Source organism: Gracilinanus agilis, chromosome 3 (assembly GCF_016433145.1).
Source record: "Gracilinanus agilis isolate LMUSP501 chromosome 3, AgileGrace, whole genome shotgun sequence".
In the NCBI taxonomy this organism is placed as follows: Eukaryota; Metazoa; Chordata; class Mammalia; order Didelphimorphia; family Didelphidae; genus Gracilinanus; species Gracilinanus agilis.
In genome coordinates this window covers 230,429,614-230,441,951 of record NC_058132.1, presented here as the reverse complement: position 1 = coordinate 230,441,951, position 12,338 = coordinate 230,429,614, and the positions used below count along the sequence as shown (strand labels likewise).

The 12,338-nt window shown below is 33.7% G+C and overlaps 1 protein-coding gene across 1 annotated transcript in view; it reads right to left on the bottom strand.

Moving 5' to 3' along the window:
- Positions 1-5,065: 5,065 nt before the first annotated feature.
- CALCRL (calcitonin receptor like receptor) overlaps positions 5,066-12,338 on the bottom strand; it is a 115,798-nt gene continuing 108,525 nt past the window's right edge. The window contains exon 15 of the mRNA XM_044669722.1: positions 5,066-7,843. Coding sequence (XP_044525657.1) covers positions 7,628-7,843 — 216 coding nt within the window. The 3' untranslated portion in view covers positions 5,066-7,627. The remainder of the gene's footprint in view (positions 7,844-12,338) is intronic.

Sequence of the window (12,338 nt, the reverse complement as noted above, 5' to 3'; positions counted from 1 at the left end):
ATTCAAACTCTTCAATAGCTTGTGGCCAGTTTTCATTATTTTGGGAAGGTTTGGATATGACTATTTGTTTGTTCTCCTCTGCTGTTTGCTCTGTTGTCTGGATGTTATCTGTGTAAAAGTTGTCGAGTGTTACAGATTTCTTCTTGATGATCTTTCTCTTTTGGAGTTCTTGTCTCTGCCTTGCCATTGTTAGCCCTGTGCCCTCTCAGGTTTATCCTCACACTCAGGGTCTGTCTGAGCTCTTTAGGCTCCTGATGTCTCAGGTCTAGTTGTTCTCAGGGTCAAGCCTTCTGATGTCCCCTTGCTTGTTCCTCTGCTTGAGGCTCCTTCAACATTCTCAGGGTGCTGCTTCCACAGTTGTGTACCCCTCTGCACTGGGTCCCCACTCAGGGTCCATGCCTGCTCTCAGGATCTAAGTCCTCGCCTGCACTCAGGATCCATGTCTGCGCTTGCATCCGTGCCTGTACTAGTGCCTGAGCTCAGGGTCTGTGTTCAAAGTCCGTGAGTTCTTTAACCTCTTGGGGTCTCAAGTCTTGCTGCTCTCAGGAGCAGGCCCTGGTGACCCCAGGTAGTTGCCAAGGACATAATGAGTGCCCCAAACTTGCTCTAACTCTTGTGTGCTGGCTTTGGCACTGTAGGTGGTGTGGGGTGGGGGAGGGAGTTGCTCAGCTCGCATTTTAGTGAGAGCTGTTTCACCCCTTTATAGCATGGAAATGCCCCGATTCCATGTACCTCCAATGCTGTTCCCTGTTGTGGGGTCCCTTTGTTCCTCTGGACTTGTTTTTATGTCTTCTTGAGGAGTTCTATATGTTTCGGTTAGGAGAGGTTAAGCAGTTGCTTTTCACTCTGCCACCATCTTAACCAGAAATTCTCTAATTCTGGTTATGAATAATTCTGAAAACGAATGAGAGCCTTTTTGCATTTGATCCTAGGGTAATAGGAAATATCCTAAATCTATTGAGTACAAAGTGATGTGGTTGGGCTTGCACTGGAAAATCACTTTAATGACTGAATGGAAAATGGCTTAGAAGAGGGAGATACTTGAGACAGAGAAACCCACCAACAAACTGCTACAATACTTGAGGCATCAAGTGATGAGAGCCTATAACAGTGATGGCTAACCTTTTAGAGACTGAGTGCCAAAGCTGTAAACCTCACTCCTCATATGTACCTCTCACCCCAGACAGGGGAGGAAGAACAAGCTCCCATTTGGCTGCTAGGCAGAGGGGCCAGTGATGAGAGAAATGTTCTCAGGCACCCATGTAGAGGAAGAGGGGAGCAGCCCCCTTGGCATGTGTGACACATAGGTTGACCAACACGGGCCTATAGCATGAACTTTTAAGATTACTAATAGTAGCTGTCTTCGAGTAGGTCTTGTTTTGGATAAATAATATCCCACAGTAATGAAAACAATGACTACAGGACTCAAGATTGATAAATGTTTCATCTTGCTAGTCCCCTAAGTCATCCGAATAAACTTCCATTTTTCTACTTCTGTGTATGTTCTATTCCCTTAACAACACATTTGATTCATTTGTCAGGTACAGTTTCATTTTCTTCTTGGCGGGTCAAATGTATTAGGGAGCCACTAGAGCTTATGTAGGGGAAGTATGTGTTTTGACTTGTACTTTGGGGTAATCACTTTGGTAGCTATCAGGATGCATTGGAGAAGGGAGAGATTTAAGACAGGGATAGCAATTAGGAGATTAATGTAATAGTCCAGATGCCAGGTAATGACATTCTGAGCTAGGCTGATGAACATATGAATAGAAATCAGATAAATTTTATAAGAAACATGGAGGAAGAATTAATGTCTTGGCAACTGATTGGATATATGAAGTGACAGTAGGGAGTTGAGGATGTCACCAAGGTTACAGACTTTGGGGACTAAAAGAATAGTCTTAACCTTGACAGAAGTAAAAAATTTTCATTAGTATTGCAATTTAGAAGAAAGATCATAATATATTGTGACAATTTGCTTGAATATATTGCATTTGGGACCCCTAGGGAGCATCTAGTTGGAAATGTCAATAGTTAGTTGTTGATATGGAATGGATTTCAGGAGAGTGATTAGATTCACATAGATCTGTGAATCATCTTCATAAAAGTGATAATTAAACCCATAGAAGCTGTTAAGAGATTTTAGGTATATGTTAGAAAGAAGAGAACTCAGGAGAGAATATTGGGCACATCAGAAATGAGGAGTAAGGTATACATGGATTTCCTGTCAATGATATTGGATCATTTAGACAGGTAGGAAAACAAAAACAGAAGCAAAGAGGAAAGAGTATTCAATAAGAGATGATGGAATAAATGTCAAATACTTGATGAATAAGATGAGTTCAGAAAAAAACCTGGAAAGACTTTCATGATTAAAAGTGAGCAGAACTAAAAGAACAATGTATAGTGAGAGAAATATTATACAATGTTAACATTATTAGCAAAGCAAGTTTCCAAAAGATTCTCATGCTAAAAAATGTTATCCACAGCCCAAGTAGGAACTATTGGAATCTGAATGCAGATCAAAATATGCATGAAATAAAACTAAAAATAAAATTAAAATAAAACAAAAGATAAAAATCTTTTACTTTATTTCCTCTTGGAATTGTTATTGTGTAAGTGATATGTTTCTTCTATCACAACATGAGCAATATGGAAATACATATCACATGAAAGCACTGGTATAACCTATATCAGATTATATACCATCTTGAGGAGGGTGGAGTAAGGGAGAAAATTTGAATCCTAAAATGTGAGAAAACAAATGTCAAAAATTGTTTCTACATGTAACTGAAAAAAAATTTAAATTTAAGAATGTCAAACACTGAAGAGAGGTCAAGATGGATAAGAAATAAGAATAAGGTATTTGATTTAGTGACAAAGACATCACTGGAAACTTTGGAAAGTGAAGCCTCATTTGATACGTGAGGTAAGAAATCTGAATGAAAATGGTTGAGAAATAAGAAAGGTGAATTGTTGTCAATGAGTGCTCTCTCTCTCTCTCTCTCTCTCTCTCTCTCTCCCTCTCTTTCTCATTTCTCTAATTTATCTTTCAGAGTTTGTCCATGAAAAGAAGTAGAGGTATAGGATGATGACCACAGAGACTGGTGGCATTAAATGAGAATTAAAAGTGGGAAAGGCTAAGGTAATTTTGAATAGGTTTAAGTGAATAAGTTAGTAGATTAAACTGTATTAAATATGACAGAATGAATGATAGTCTTGGTTAGGAGCAAAGTCAACTCTTAATCAGAGATAGGAGTGGAGAAAACAATGGAAAAATTCAAAAGTTTTTGAGATGTAGAATAGGATAGAAGAGTTAATATAAGATAATTCAGGAACCTACAAATTTAGGGACATTTGGAGGACATACATAGATAAAGAAATAAAAACAAAAGCATAATATAGAGAATAGAGATCTGGGCACAGAGCCAGAAGATCTAGTTTAAGAACTACTATTGGGATTTACTACTTATACTATCATAAGGAAATAGCTTAATTTCATAGGACTTTAGACAACTCTCTAAAACTACAAATTGCAGAAGGGAGAGAGTCCAATTTGTATTGGTAAAAGAGTTTCCTCATCTGATAGTACTCTATGTCAGTAACTCTATGGCTTAGGACAAGTCAGTGGAATCTTTTGGACATCAGTATCCTCATCTGTAAAATGAGGGAATTGTAGCAGATGACCTCAGAGGCTCCTTCCAAGTCTACATCTATGATACTATTTTGACTTGCATTGTATTACTACTTTTGGGAATAAAGATAACATCCCCTATTATATGGTTTTTCCCCTATTCATATAAGATGGACCGCCTCCATCACTTTATGCATGAATGATAGAATTAAGTAATTTTGCTTTATTTCTATTCAGTAAAGTTCTCTACCAATATTTATCAAGTGAATCTATTTTGAAGATGATCAAAATTTGGAGTAAACAAGGGATTATATGATGAGATTTTGAAACCTCTAAAATTCCTGGAAAAATGCTATCTAAAGATTATTGGTTCATGACTTAATTGTCAGCTTTTCTATATATAACCTGCTTCCAGATATTATTCTGTCTACCCATGTTCTCAAAGGAGTTTTTAACTCCCTTTTTACCCTCTCTCTTTTTCTTTCTTCTTGTCATTCTTTCTTTTTTCCTCAGTGTCTTAAATTAACCTTATATAAATGTTAGTATTTTCAATTTTTAGAAAAGAATATATTCTTTCATTTGCCTTGTACATATATGTAAATATATACATATATGTATATTTGTATTGTATATATATTATATGTCTTTCTTAGGTAGGGTTTGTTTCATTTTTGCCTTTTATCTCCAGTGCCAAGGACGATATTCTACACTTTATTTTTTCATTTAGATCCAAAAATTCATTAGTACAGGTAACTCCTGGTGAGAAAATTTCTTCTGCCATAGAAGATAGATAGCTTTTCTGCAATTAACATAGTAGTTTAAATTAGTTGGCACAGAAGGAATTTAAATGACTTGACTACTAATTTTCAACATCCAAGGCCAATTTATCTCTCAGTACTGTGCACATAGAGGGGCCTTAATAAATGCTTGTTGGCTTGAATTTAATGTTTTAGCTTGGTTTCTTTAAAATGATATATTATACAAAGATTCTATAAAAATCAATTCATATATTTAGCTTTGAATCTTTATGGGAAGTTATGCATGAAGAAAAATAAAATAAATAAATCACAAACAAATAAATATGTGCATATTGCCATTTGACTATCTGATCAAAACATAGTTCTAACTTAAAATGTGTTTTGAGTAGCCAAAAAAAATCTTAAATTAACATAAAATATATTTAAAAACTTTTATTGTTCAGACCATCTCAATTCTTTCTTAATGGTTGAAAGAAATAATGGTTTTTTATCAGAATGGTGAAAATAGAAAAAAAGTTCACATTTTCATTATTTTAAGCAATAAATACAATGCTATAACTATCATTAATTCTATGTACATAGTTTGTTTTTGAATGAATGCTAAGGTCCAGCATAAAGATATCATGCAATACAATAATGATATATTAATTCTTAAAAATAAGACCCAAGTCAATTTTGAGGGAGGGAATTATCTTTTGCAAAATTTTATGTGATCATTGGGTTAAAATAGCAATGCCATATCCATATTATAGCTATGTTCGTATATCTACATATACATACATATGTATACATCTTGTTTGGGGGATTTTCTGGTGGGGAATAACATTTTAAAAATAACCTAGTTTTACTTTTCATCATCCACATTCCAAATGAAAAAAAAAATACAAAATTCTTAATTACCAAAACTAAACCAAAAAAGATTAACATTTAGAAACATAAAATTGAAGAAAATAAGTACACAAAAATACTAAATTAATTTGTTTGATTACACATGAAAATGATTTAAGAAAATTAAAAAAAAACACTGGCCATATAGCAAATCAGCATGAGGTTCTGATCTAAGCATACTGATAAAAGATCAATAATTAATAGATTGCTCTCATAATGCTGTATTTAGAATATAATACTCTTTGAAAATAGAATATTTTCTGTGGTCATCTTAAGTTCTGTTATGGCATTATAGCTAGGTAGTACATATAAATAGATTTGACATTAAAATATAAAGATTTTTTAAATGATCATGGCAATTCCAGCATTTGGATCTGCTTCTGTAGAAAAGACTTTGAACACAAAATGAGTTAAACAAAAACAGAAGACCATTTTAATGCACTTTAGTCAGTTGGAAGGTCAGAAATAGCCTATCTTCATTAATCTGATACTGACTGTCAATTCTATACAACTTGGTATTAGCAATGTTAAATATCTGACTAATGTATAATTCATATATTTACCAACTAGTTTATTTAACCAACTGGTTTCATTCTCAGTAATCAGAAAAAAATTTTAGAGCATTTAAAAATAACAACAACAATAACACCAGAAATCCTTCTAAATTCTGAAACCACTGAAGGCTAAGAAATTATGAATACTGGTGAGCTCCATAAAAGCCAAATGTTTAGTTTTATGTTATTTGCAACAATGTTGCATACTTCTCAATGACTTATAATGATTCTTGTTCAAATATAAGTTTACAAGTAAGGTGTTCTGAGGAATTTTGGTTTCTCTGAAGTTGACCTGGAAGTTTTCTTTAGTGAAACCAATGTTTTATTCCTTAGTAGTTGTATCCATTCTATGGAAGTCTTTCACTTCATGTAAATATTCTAATAGGTTTTTTGTGAACTCTAGTTCCTTGATAATGCATACATGTTTAATTTGTTTTATTTTTATACAAATTACATTCTTTCCAAAATATTGTATTTGCTCAGAAAATAAAGCATTTCAAAAGATACACAAGATTGTATTACTCATTTCTTTAGATGGAATACTTGTTAAAATTTTACATATTTTCCCCCATATAACCAACTTCACTAGAATGATGTGGTCCCTCAATATGAAATTCATAAACATATAAACTATCTTAGCAATATAGCATTTAACAGACTTGAAATTGTTCATTTCCCCCTCACTTTTTAGAATTTCTTTCAATTTGTAATCAAATTTGAATAAAAATACATAGAAATTCATTGCTTAGTCTTAATTTAGGAAAGAAAATGTCAATATTCTCCCCAGACATGCCAACATCATTCTAAGGTTTTCCACTTGGTTTGAGTTTTGCTTTGTGAAAAATATTTTTGTCTTGCACTGTGATTTTTCTCTTTTCCTTCTTATCAGGTTTCTGATGCCAGCATCTATGTGTTTCTAAAATACAGGTATCCCAGACTTTTATTTTAGTATAATCAGGCATGGCATTTCTTGTGTTGGAAATTAAACTGCAAATACTATAATATTAATGAACCTACTTCAAACCATATAAGTTCATAGACAAAAAATGCATTAAAATTATTTACAAGCTAGAATCTTGAAAATATCATATGGCTTTCACAATAAGGGCTTTATACAGGCTCCAGAGAAATTAAGAAATCCTTCATCATAATTTCATCAAATAGAATTCATTGATGATTGTCTACACAGTAGAAACTCAAAAAGAAAAGTTTCTATTTACATATATTCCCTATTGACCTGACTTCCTCAATCTATGTTGAGAGGGAGGAAAAATGGGCTACAATCAAGTCACATATTCTGCTTGCTACAGTAAATTCTCTGCAGCCCCGTCCTATGCACATTGTCAGTCCTGTGCATTGAATGTCATCTCAAGGGGACATGGTCCAGTGTGGGGCCAGAGTGAGTCAGCAAGTGAACCTAGTGGTTCTGCGCTGGTGATTTTCCTAGGGATTGGAATTATTGGCAGCATGAGTAGCTAGCTCGCCTTCTGACCACTGTGCAGTTGTAGGAAGGCATCAGGCAATTCCCCAATACATCAGTCTGATGCACCAGAGAGGCTCTTTTGTCCTCCATGTCAGAGAAGATACATACATGATGAAAAGTCTCTCAGACCCCAAAAGGAGAATGAAGCTTAATGTGCGTGTGTGTACTCTTACCAACATATGTTAATATACTTATGGGCTATCTTTGTGGCACTCTAGAGAAACAAGTCCATGTTAGATATCTTCTGGCCATAAAGTGATGAACACAATTCCTTCAGTAATAAGGGTGCAAGTTTATAATTCCTCTGTAATCAAGCATAGAAATTTTCTGTTTTCAGAACCACATTTTCCATGTCATGGAAGCTTTTTCCATTTAGCTGTTCACTACCGAGGTCATTCGTGTAGCCATGAACATCACTGATAGAGGACACAGTATAAGAAGCTGTACGAAGGGCATCAGAATTGGAAAAACTGCTCCCAAATTGGATTCTATATTGATTCCAATGTCTTCTCAAAACTGCTTGAACCTAAATATTCAAAGGAGGAAGAAAGAAAAACAAAAGAAAATGATGATATTGTTGATTGGTATCCATTTTTTTTTAAAGAAAAGGCAACATTGAGCATTATGTGTTGAAGTAAATTGCATTCAGTATATAATCTCATTTTAGTTAAACCAGTGCAAACGCATTTACTAAATGTTTTCTGTTAGTCTATGGAGATATAAAGACAAAAACAAAACAATCTTCCCTAAAGGTGCTCACATTTTATCAGGGGAAAATACATGACATATAGTTAAAGAGTTTAGCAGAATATCTGGCATAGTCTACATGCTTCATAAATGTATGTTCCCTTCTAGTGAAATTCAAATTACAATTATTAAAAGTAATATGTTTAATTTCTTTTGGTAGTACTCTTGCATCTATGAAGTTAAGAAAGACATAGTGTAAGCATTAGAATTTGTCCTAATAGTTTCTTTAAAGAACTTGGGTGTATCTTAAGAACAGAAGTGATATGGGAGTGTTTTCCAAGCAGGGAAAATCACTCAAGTGACATCTTTACAAAGATAAGATTTGGAATGTCCTCTGTGAGCAAGAGCAAGCAAGCCAGTTTTTAAGGAGAGGAATGCCAGTAAATCTGTGTGCTAGGAACATCTCTTTGTCAGCTGTGCAGAAGATGGTTCTGAGAAGGAAGAGATATGAGGAAGGGAGATAATTTAGGTAGTTATTGTAATAGTTCAGGTGGCAAGGCCAAACTTAGAGTGAATATGGAAGTAGAGAGAAAAGGAAGGCTATTGTGGCGGTAGAACAGAAACGACTTCACACATGATTTGAATTGGGGACAGTAATGGAAAGTGAAAATTAGAGGATGAATCTGAAATTGTCAACATGGGTTCCTGAAACAATGTACATCCCTTCAGCGGTAAGAGATAAATTAAAAAAGAGATAGGTTAGGGTAAAAGATGATAGCCCCTATTCTGGACATATTAAAATTTAGATGCCTATAGATACATTCCATTGAAAATTCTCAAAATATGGGTCTCCATAGTGATGTGAAATTGGAAATCAGGAGAGAGACTAGAGTTGTATAAGAAGATCTCGAAGTGTTCTGCAAGAGCTGATAATTAGAACTGTAGGCGCTAAGGAAATGACCTTAAAATGTGCAAATTAGCATTTTTTTTGTTTACTACCAATGATGTTACTGGCAAACTTGCACTGAAAAGATATATGATAAATTATAATGTAGACATTCCTCTTAACTTTTATTTTTCAACACATATACAAGTGTGTGTTGCTATCCGTTTTAGACATAGCACTATGGGCTGTCAAGCATCTAAGTTAAAATTGATCAATTATATAGATCATTTTAAATAGTCAAATAGTTAATGCCTCATGAAAAAAATTATGTAATTAAATTATAATTTTCATTGTTCTCAAAGTCTTATTACATGATTTAATAACTTTAAACATTTATCTTGATTTCTATGGGGCAAAATGATAAAAAATACTGTGAATGGAGGCAGCTGGGTAACTCAGTGGATGGATAACCAGTCCTAGAGACAGGAGGTCCTAAGTTCAAATCTGGTCTCAGACACTTCCCAGCTGTGGGACCCTGGGCAAGTCACTTGACCCCCATTGCCTACCCTTACCACTCTTCTGCCTTGGAGCCAATACACAGTATTGACTCCAAGACGGAAGGTAAGGGTTTAAAAAAAAATACTGGGAAACTATTGTGACTTTGGAATAAAACAACTAAAATTGGTGGTAGGCATGACTTCTTAAAATGCATACAACGATTAAATATTTTTTAAATATTCAGCATAATATTATGGGATCAAGAACTCTAATTTCATAAGTGTAGGGGATTCTTGCTGAGGAACTGCTTACAAAAAAAAAATTAAGAACTGTTCTGTAGCATCTAGTCTGAGATTTTCTCAGCTGTTCCAAGAAGGTGAATGACTTGCGTAGTGTCAAACAACCAATGTGAAGCAGAGAGGGGCTTGCACCCATGTCTCCTTGCCTCAAAGCCAATTTATATGTCATACAGCCTCTTTCCATGAGGATATTATTCTTTTTTGTTTGGAAATGTATTCTTACACACATTACCGGAACATCTGCTCCAAATTAAATATTGAAATTAATCATGATTTTAAAAATTGAAGCTGGAAATTTGGCAAGTAAAGAACAAACACATAACAAATACAGTGTCTCAGTGCTTCAATTTAAAGATGTAAGGTATTTGTAGATTCATTTAAAATATTACATACTAAATCTGACATACACTGAAAGAATCAATATTTTGATGATTCAATATACTTTTCACCATTTCTCTTAATATCTTAGCTAAATAAAAGTTCCTTTATTGAAAAATTTCCACCCTAGAACTTATTTGTTATGCCATCCAAGGATGTCATTGAGAACTTTGATATAAGTCCAAATTAAGTAGAATTATATATTGTATCTATAAATTTGATTTTATATATTTAGTATATGCCTATATGTTTGTCTTCTGCCTGATAAAATGTAAACTCCTGAAGTATAGGACTGTTTTGCTTTTTCATTGTATTCCTCCTGCCTAATAGTACATAGCATATAGTAGTTATTTAATAACTACTTGTTGGTTATATTTTTATCAGAAATACACTAGATCAATGCCATTACTGGATTTGTATCCCGAAGAGTTAAGAAAAGGGGAAGGGAACTACTTGAACAAAAAACATTTATAGTAGCTCTTTCTGTGGTGGCAAAGAACTGGAAACTGAAGAGATGTCCATCAATTGGCTAAACAAGTGGTATATTATTATAATGAAATACTATTGTGCCATAAGAAATGACAAAGAAGATGGTCACAGAAAATTTGGAAGACTTATATGAAGTGATGGAAATTGGCAATGGGGGTGAAGTGACTTGCCTAGGGTCACACAGCTGGGAAGTCTGATTTAAACCCGGGACCTTCCATCTCTAGGACTAGCTCTCAATCCACTGAGCCACTAAGCTGCCCCCTGGGAATTAACTATTATCAACAAGGCAAGGATCCAGAACAACTCCAAGAGACTCATAGTGAAAAAGATTATCCAACTCTATAAAAGGAATTCAACAAAATCTGAATGCAGACTGAAGTACACTTTATTTTCATTCACTTTAATTCCTCCATGAATTTTTCTCTAATGTAAGCAATATGTGCCTTGTTTCACAACATGATGGACATGGAAAAATATATAATAGCATATGTACAAACCTATGTCCTATTTCCTGCCTTCTTAGAAAGTGGGGTGTTGGGAAGAAGGGAGAGAACATAATTCTAAAATGTCAGAAAATGATCAATAAAAATTTTATTGGCATGTAATTTGAAAAACCCAACAGGGAAAAAGAAATATACCAGATGGATGTTATGGAAAATTTACCCTGAGAAGGAAAATCAATCTAAATTGGAAATATTTAGAGTAGAGAGAACGTGAGTGCAGACTGAACCAGATGAAAATATATACTTCATATCTGATTTTAATATGTTAATATATGCATAGACAAACAAATATATAATTTGTAGTTTTCTAAGTCAGTATGAGCCTTAAGGGATCCTTATATGTGTTTCATTAGCCCCCATACCCACTGGAGTTTGACACAATTTATTTAGAGTGATCAAAGCTTGAATTCAAGTCTAAAATCAAAAATGGCATTTGAAACAATTGACCGTTTATTCTTAGACTATATTCTTTTTGAAATTCACCATTCTATCTTATACTTGCATCTAAGCCATAAGAAAAATACTGGAAAATCAATTTCCTGAATTGTTTTTGGGGGTTATATTTACTCATATTAAAAACAAATGTAATAAAAGAACTATTTTTTGTTTTGTTTTGTTTGTTTAGGTCATTTACTCTTAGGATATTATGTTTAAATTCATTTCCTTCAACATATTGTCTCACTTGTTCTACAGAAAATTATTTGCTTCCATAAAGAATATGTGAGAATTCTTCCTTTAATTTTTTAAACAGAAAATTTGGCTAACATTTTCCATTAGAATTGAAGAAACCCTATTATTCACAAAACACATTTTTAGTTTTATTTGTAAAATATTCAATATGTATCTTTTAGAACTTGGTCCAAATTTTAAATCTTTAGAATAATCCTAACAGCCATTTGAATTTGAGATGAAAGGCATGATTTCTTGGGCATCCCTTTGCCTTGTCCAAAATAACAATAAAAAAGGGGGACACATAATGGATGTAATCTATCATTCAAGTGAAGTTAGTCAAAATAAAAACAAATGCTGAGCTAGCTCTACACAATTTATTTAAGAAAAGAAAACACAGTGGGACTGCATGACTGAAAAATACTCCATAATATGTACATATATACAAGTATGGATAAATATGGTATGTAATATAGGTTTGTGAGAATAAAATGATTTAATGTGTGTTTAACACAGTATGTGGCACATAGTAGATGATTATCTATCTATCTATCTATCTATCTATCTATCTATCTATCTATCTATCTATCTATCTATCTATCTATCTATTGA